General features: G+C 25.0%; 1 protein-coding gene across 2 annotated transcripts in view; it reads left to right on the forward strand.

Annotated features, from left to right (window-relative positions):
- LOC100202246 (adhesion G-protein coupled receptor V1) overlaps positions 1–5,228 on the forward strand; it is a 117,803-nt gene extending 112,575 nt beyond the window's left edge. For both annotated transcript variants that reach the window (XM_065816225.1, XM_065816226.1), the window contains 8 exons: positions 1–62; positions 206–328; positions 559–640; positions 967–1,069; positions 2,982–3,139; positions 3,754–3,875; positions 4,420–4,590; positions 4,909–5,228. The exon at positions 1–62 is cut by the window's left edge and continues 43 nt beyond it. In XM_065816225.1, coding sequence (XP_065672297.1) covers positions 1–62; positions 206–328; positions 559–640; positions 967–1,069; positions 2,982–3,139; positions 3,754–3,875; positions 4,420–4,590; positions 4,909–5,214 — 1,127 coding nt within the window. In that variant the 3' untranslated portion in view covers positions 5,215–5,228. The remainder of the gene's footprint in view (positions 63–205; positions 329–558; positions 641–966; positions 1,070–2,981; positions 3,140–3,753; positions 3,876–4,419; positions 4,591–4,908) is intronic.
- Positions 5,229–8,108: the final 2,880 nt, after the last annotated feature.

Raw genomic sequence — 8,108 nt, forward strand, 5'->3', positions numbered from 1 at the left:
TAGAAAAGACATTTACCTCAAATCTATTGATGCATATGTTTTTTGCTGTTATGACTATAAATGTAAGAATTTTTTTGTTTTTTGTATCATTTTTCATAATTGTAAAAGTTTAATGTTTTTTGGGTTGTATTCATTTTTTTTTTTTTAGCAATTTTTGATTTTTATAAAAGTGGTAATAAAGTATTAGTTTTTGAGTTTTCTTTAGATTTTATATGCAGTTGGAGCATACCTGAGTCCTACATTATTTGATGATCATGAGGCATGCAGCGTTTTGGGTGTATTTCTTCATTATTTTTTTTTAGCTCAGTTTACAACAATGTTTGCTCAGGTAGTGCATGATTTTTTGTTTCTGTTTTTTTTTTTTTTTTTTTATTTCTTTTTTTTTTGTTTGATTTTGTTTGTTTTTTATTTTGTTTGATTATTTTTGTTTGAATGTTTTAAAGAATACTATAACAATTTTTTTGTTGTTAAATTGGTTACTTGGGTTAATACTTTTGACAGCTGTTTTTTTTTTTTAAATGGTAAAAGAATTATTATTTAAATTCTTTATTTGTTAAGACGTGCAACTTATGGCGCATCCTTGTAATGAATGATGAACACAGTTATAGAAAATTTATAATTTTTTTTCTTATTGGTTGGGGTAAATATTTTTTTAACTTTTTATTTATAATTATTTTTTCTTTTTAATTTTTTTTTATTTGATTTTCCCCAGATTTCTATTTTCAATTATTATTTTTTTTTTTTTATTGAAAAAATAGAATTAAAAGTAGAAGTCTGTGTATTTATTTAACAATTTTAATAAAAGTTAAACAACATGTTAATAAAAATAAAAGTAATATTTACAAAATAAGTATAACAAAAGTATATTTAAATAGTTAAAATTAAACATAAGTAAGCATAAATAGTTAATAATTTTATTAAGTAAATTGTTTAATTAAACTTTGTTATGTGTCTACATCATTACAGGTTTTCCGTTTGTTATTATTATCTGCTATGTTTTTATAACATATGCTATTTGGGGATGGAGTTTTGTTAAAATGTATGCAGATGTCCATATTGATGGTGATATGTAAGCTTTTTATTTTTATTTTGTTTAAAAACAATTGAGCTATTGTGAAATATATTTTATATTAATTATTCATTTATATTTTACCAGTACTCATATCTATATAATAATTATAATTTTATATTATAATTGCCTCGTTAAAGCAGCCCCACCCAAAAAAAAGGTTCAATGCTAACTAAAAAACCTTTAGTTTAAATTTATGAAGTTAATAAAACTAATAGTAAGTATTTTAATAAAACTAATTCATAATATAATACCTGATAGTCATGTATACAAGAAGGCTATTTTTAAAAATTATTTTGAGGGGGAAGCCTATGTTACAAGCTTTTCTTAACTTTTTTACTCTGAAATGCAAACCTTAAATGAACAAAACCATTGCGCATAAAAACAAGTTGAAACAATTTGAGATTGAGATAAAAACGTCTTCATATTTATACAGTATCTCTAGCTTTTTGTGCAGAATCGTAGAGCAAAAAAGATAACATTAGATCAAAGTACCAAACTCATATATTCAAATTTTAATTACATATTGTTTGTAGTTAAACTTTGGTACTTTGACATATTGTTATTCTGTAAATTGTGCTAAAATAAAATTTCTCAAAAAAACTTCAAATCATTGTTTATAATAAACATGACACAAATGTAGTAAGGTAGTTTTTTTATGTTTATATGATACATTATAGTTATTTATATGATACATTATAATTCCTCATTCCTTTTGTAACTTTGAATAGCTGAATATAGGTTTTTTAAATGACTAATGTCTTTTGAAACAATTCTAAAAAATATTTTATCTAAATTACTTAAACTTTTACTTTTTTTATATTTACAAATATTTTATGTTTTTGTTTATATAATTTTGTAACACAATTATTAACATTAGATAAGTTTATTGTACTATATTTCATTAAATTAGTTTTTGTTTTATTTTGTTGTTAAAACATTGTTATAATGTTTTGAGACGTTGTTATTGCATTTTATAACTTTTTTATTGTATTTTATAACTTTTATTGTGTTTTGAAATGTTGTTATTGTGTTTTGTTACGTTTTTAGTGTGTTTTGAAATGTTGTTATTGTGTTTTGTAACGTTTTTGTGTTTTGAAATGTTGTTATTGTGTTTTGTTACGTTTTTAGTGTGTTTTGAAATGTTGTTATTGTGTTTTGTAACGTTTTTATTGTGTTTTGAAATGTTGTTATTGTGTTTTGAAATGCTGTTGGTAAAATAAATAAAAATAAACTCCTAGTGAAAAAGTGAACGCTCACTCAAAAAGCTACTTAGAAAAGCAATTTGGTTGTCTTGCGGTGTTCAAAAAGATTGAAAATGACTGCAGTAATATAGGAAAACTTGTCTCTTTGAAGAAAAGTGCAAGAGTTCGAAAAATAAAACATGACCCTTAAAAAGAATCAAAAAAAAAAAAAAAGATCAATAGCTTCGAAATTATGTTAATTTATTTTGTTTTTCTCCTAAATTTTGTAAAAAATCTTCTTTCTAAAATTTCTGTTTTATGTTAGTTATTTACTTCTATTTTTAAAAAATTAGTAGTGTGAGCGTTCAATAAAAATGGTGCACATAAGTCCTTCCGAGTGTTTGTGATTTTAAACTTTTTAAGGCTACAATCCTTTATTTATAAACATAGGTTGTTCTTTTTACATTTAAAATATAATTTTATAATTAGTTTAAAAAAGGTTGTAAACTAGGTTGTAAAAAAGTTTATACAGCACTATACTGAAAAAGGTAGTGTAAGCTATATATTTTATCCTGATTTATTGATTGGTTTGGTTAATTTAGCAGCTTGTTTTTTTTTTTTTATTGCATTTTTAACTTTGAGGTAAAATTTATATATTATACTATATAAATTTTAATGTGTTTTTACATTTAGTTAAGTTTTATATAAACATACAATTCTTTTGACAGGTGCTTCATTCCTCAAGCTTATGCAGCTTTTTCAGTTGTTGTTATTCCTGTTTTGCTGCTTATACTAGCATCAAGTATAGTTTTTGTTCAAGCCTACCAACTTACTCCTCAATGGAAGTCTTATGACGATGTGTACAGAGGACGTTATAATATAAAAGGTTTTTAATATATCTTCTAGGTTTTTATTTCTTATTATCTACAACATTTGGTTTTGATAAGACGGTAGTTAAGTTTAATGATACTGTAGTTAAGCTTTAAACTAAAAAAACTATGATCTTATAATAGTTTTTTGTTTTGTTATTTTTACCTCCCTAAGGCCAAGGGGATTTAGTCATGAATGACTTCTTTTTAATTGTTTTTACATTACTATCTCATTTTTTTAACTCCAAAACATGAAGCAAACAAAACTACTGCTACATGAAACAAGCTAAGTAACTATCAAGCTTGCTACTACTCATTTATGAGTGGAGCACTCTACCAATACATAATAATTGTGTTTAATTAAAAGAGACACCTATGGTCTCAAAATGTTAAGCCTTATAAGGCCATAGTAGTATATAAGTTTAAGCATTATTAGATCGTAGTAGTCTATTTAAATGACTTGTTTAGACATATTACAGCTAATTACCTAACAAAACCACAGGTATAGTGGTTAGTCTTCAAAAGCATAAGTTAAAACTAACTTAAAAAAGGTGAATATAAGATGCATAATTAGATATATAATATAGATTTGAATAATACAGTATATTTAAAACTTCTAATTTATGTTTAGAAGTGCGTCATGTCATGATTCTCTTTGCCTTAATTTCAACAACATGGTTGTTTGGTGGATTACATTTAGGATACAGATATATGTGGATGATGATAGCTTTTACATTTTTTAATGTTATTACAGTAAGAAATTTTTTTTTTATTCTATTTTTTATTATGATTATTATTAACTATTTACACTTTATTGATTTTTTGTCTTGATTATGTCTTTAATTTTATATGAGCTTTTTTTTAATATAATCTCTTTTTTTATTTTTTTTATGTTGTTGATGTTGCTATAGTTGCGTGGTTATGTATTTTATTAATTTGTAATAATTATTAATTAATTGAATTGTGCAACTGATTTGGGTGTGTGGCATGTGGTGCAATTGATTTGGGTGTTTGGCATGTGGTGATTTTCTTGGTTGTTAAGTTTTAGGAGTGGTATATATTATTATTAGAAGCGGTATATATTAATTTGATATCAGTTTATGTGAAAAAATTGTCTTTCCATGACTAAACGAGGCTTGCATGACTAAACGAGGCTTGCATAACTAAACTAGGCTTGCATGTCTAAACAAATTGTTAAATTTGTTTAGTTTAAATTTAGGCTTTTGTTTTTTTTATTGTTGTCTATATTTTTATTATCGTTTGTTTTTTAATGATTTTCTATTTTTCTTAATTTCAGGGTTTATATATTCTGTTTGTTTATGCAATTTTTCGAAACCAAATGTGCCATATTACTAAAGGAGAGTATGATGTGAAGCAAACCGAAGATAATATGGAGCTACCTAATATTATTTATAGGTCACCTGAATTAAAAACGAATAAATTTGCTCAACAAGACTACTTAGATTTAGTAAATATAATTATTTATATTTTTTCTTTTAATTCTTATAACATAAAACATTTAAAATCACCCAAGAAACATCTAGAGAAGTATATAGAAGTAGTATCTATGAAAAATTCTTTTATTTTACATTACATTTCTTAACTAAGTACATCTCTTATCGAAAAACATCTAAGTGCATCTTTTAATATTAGTTATTATACATATTTAATATAAACCTTATATTTATTATATATAGGTTATAGTTTATATAAGTGTATACTAAGCTTCTATTTTTTAATTGTTTATAGATTTTTTTTAGTTTTTGAATTATTCTCTTAAATTTAGAATGAGTGGGATACTGTTGATTTAAGGCCTATGACACCTGTTTCAAGTTCTGCAAGTATTTTAAAAACCAGATCGATTGATCCTAGAGTTCAGTTGACACCTTCTTCTTCTAGGGTTCGTGGTGTTGTGAACGATATTTATTTCGAAAATGAAGACAGCAATAGTGGTGGCAACGATCATGATCATAATGAGTATGATGATGCCAGTGACAAGTTGGAGTCAGCTGAGTTTGAAGATTTAATATTTGCTCTCAAGTCAGGACGTGGTTACGTTTCTTCTCAAAATGAGGACTCGATAGAAAATTAAAGCGGTTTCGACTAGAGTGAGTGATTTTTACTAAAAGAAATTTTAAATAAAAACCGGATTTATATGCGCTAGTTTTAAATGAATAAGAAATCATATACGAAATAAAAAATAAGAACAGTAAAAAAAAAACAGTTAATTAAGTCATTTTTATAAAATATTTGATTGAAGAAAAATGATAAAATGGAATTAACTTTTAACTTACTTCTGATTTTCTGATTGGCAGATAAGTTGATTGCCAACGTCAATCGTTGATATCCTATTAAAAACAAGGTGTATGATAAAATTCTATGGTTGAATGTTGATTATTTTTTAAAACGTTTTTTATTATATATAAATTTTTAATATAAATTAAAAGAAAAAATAGAAATATTAAAAAAAGCGATAGCCAAAAAGAAAAAACTTTTTTTATTGAAAAAACAATGTTTTTCATTTCATTTTTGCCGTAATTTTTTTTTTTTTTTTTTTTTTTTTTGTGCCTAGCGCAATATTACATTTTTGGCAAAAGCAACTTGTTTTTCAAGTCAACTTTTTTCATGACATTTTTGTAAATTTCTTTATAAAATATGCAGTTCTTGTAAATAAAACATAGATGTTTACGGTTTTTATCTTTTTATAGGATTTTATTTTTTAATATTTTATATATCGAAATAAATTAATTTATAAAAAAAAGTAAAGCGCCATTTTTGTATAAACGCAATATTTGTAATTTTTGCGAAAAGATGTTAATAATAATACGTTTTATTAATATTAAAGCGTTTTAATTTGTTTCTTTACATTTTCGACAACCTGTGGCATTTTTCAGACCTTTTATCGAAAAAATATATAACAAGGTCGATAAGATAATTCAACTATATCGTATATGAGCGTTGACGTTATAAAGAATGCTAAGAATATTATTAACAAGATGATATGTCGATAAAGTTAACCTGTCGATAAATACCTTAGGAATATTTACTACGCATTATTCTCATCTTAGTTACTATTGCCAAGTTTGTCAAGTCAGGTCGGAAACTGTCACTATACCAAGTTGCTAATGTCTCAGTGTCAAGTCATTAGTATAATAAACTTCCAGTCATTTATATCAGGTACATCGGAGTCCTTTAAAGAACTTAGCCTTCCAATCTTTACGGCGCAAGTAAAGTTTTAAAAACTTCTTTTTGTTTTTAACTCTCAAAAGGTTCCATTTCGTAAATAGCGTATGCAAAATATTTTGCAATTCCCACGAGTGATCACGACAAACTAGGGCCCCTAACGTGACTTTTGGGACCTGCCAAACAACTTTAGCATAACGGTTATAAAATAGAAAAAGGCAATGTCTTTTGCCGTTCTCAGAGTATTGAGTGAGCCGAAGAATCTTCTTGATGACTTTTACTTTTGTATAATTGATATTACTAAGTACAGAAAAGCTAAAGGTGACATACACTTTAATATCCAGACAAACCATCATTATCAAGATAGAGTATCAGCTATCCACAATGGGTAAAAATATACACTTTGCCTCTTACACACTCGCTACAGAAGAAAGAAGACTGTGGTTATGCCAAAATACTTCTTGGCAAAGTTAATTATTCTTAAATCAAATAAAATATTTGCTGTAATTACAAGATGCTTGCTTTCTGGTTTGGGATTTTTAGGAAATCGCAAGGACCCTGATTACTAATAACTGGTTGCAAAGTTTAATGAAGAACTCAAGAAACAGGGTTGTCCATAAATCCATAAAGATTCATGTTGTTTTCACACTTAAGTTTTTTTCCGAAAATAAGAGCGATTGAAGGTCAGTGAGGAGTATGGTGAGAAAATTCATCGAGTTATTGCAAAAATAGAAAGTAAATATCAAGGATAACAACATACTGATATGATGGGAGATTATTTATGGTCTCTAGTCAGAAAAGATAAATGAAATAAATAAAGTTAATGATGCTGATATAAATCTTTTTGAGGATATTGAAATTGAGTCTTGTTATATTTATCAAAGTTTTTATTTTTGGTTATGATACATTTACTGGGCTATTTTATTTATATTGGTAGTACATAATATATGTATTTCAAATATTTTAAATTTTTGTGGTTATTTATATTTTATAAATATTGATTTGAATATATAACTAAACTTAAAGAGGTAAGACCATGAGACGATTGTCTTCTGCTTGCTGCAATCATATCTTTTACGCTAACAACATTGTAAATTGTTATTTAGTTATATTGCATTATTTAGTTATAGTTACAAGTTATATTGAAAATTGACGGAAAAAAAATTAAAAAAAAGATGAAAGTTTGCACTCTAGAAAATCGAAATCATCGAAGCATTTCTAATCTTTTCTAATCTTGAGGAAAGACTTTATAACAAAAAGTTGTTTGCATTTGTTTGTATAGTAAGTTTTTAAACATTTATAGTGAAGAACTGTTTTTTTTTATTTTTTTATTTTTACTAATATCCCACTTTCTAAATACTTTTCAATATATGAAAATCTTATATGCTATGTAATTATTATAATAATATAAAATATAATAATATATAATATAAAATATAATAATATATAATATAATTATAGTAATATATAAAATAAAATATAAAAGTATATAAAATAACTATTACAAAAATGTTAGAATGAATTGATACAACATACCTACTGAAAGAAAGTCTGTGCTGATATCAAAAAAATATGAAATTAGACATAAATAAAAAACTATCAATGCTACGTCAAAGCAAATGTTATAGTTGGATTCAAAAGCAAAAAATACATTAAAAAGAATAAAAAAAGTCTTTGTTATATTGTGTAATAGCTGATAATTACAACTGAAGGTAAGAGTTTTTTTGAAAAACTTTTAAATTAAAAAAATATTGAATATTGAATATTTGTATATTGAACACCAACATTGCATTTTGTTGCATG

Source organism: Hydra vulgaris, chromosome 13 (assembly GCF_038396675.1).
Source record: "Hydra vulgaris chromosome 13, alternate assembly HydraT2T_AEP".
NCBI classification, from domain to species: Eukaryota; Metazoa; Cnidaria; class Hydrozoa; order Anthoathecata; family Hydridae; genus Hydra; species Hydra vulgaris.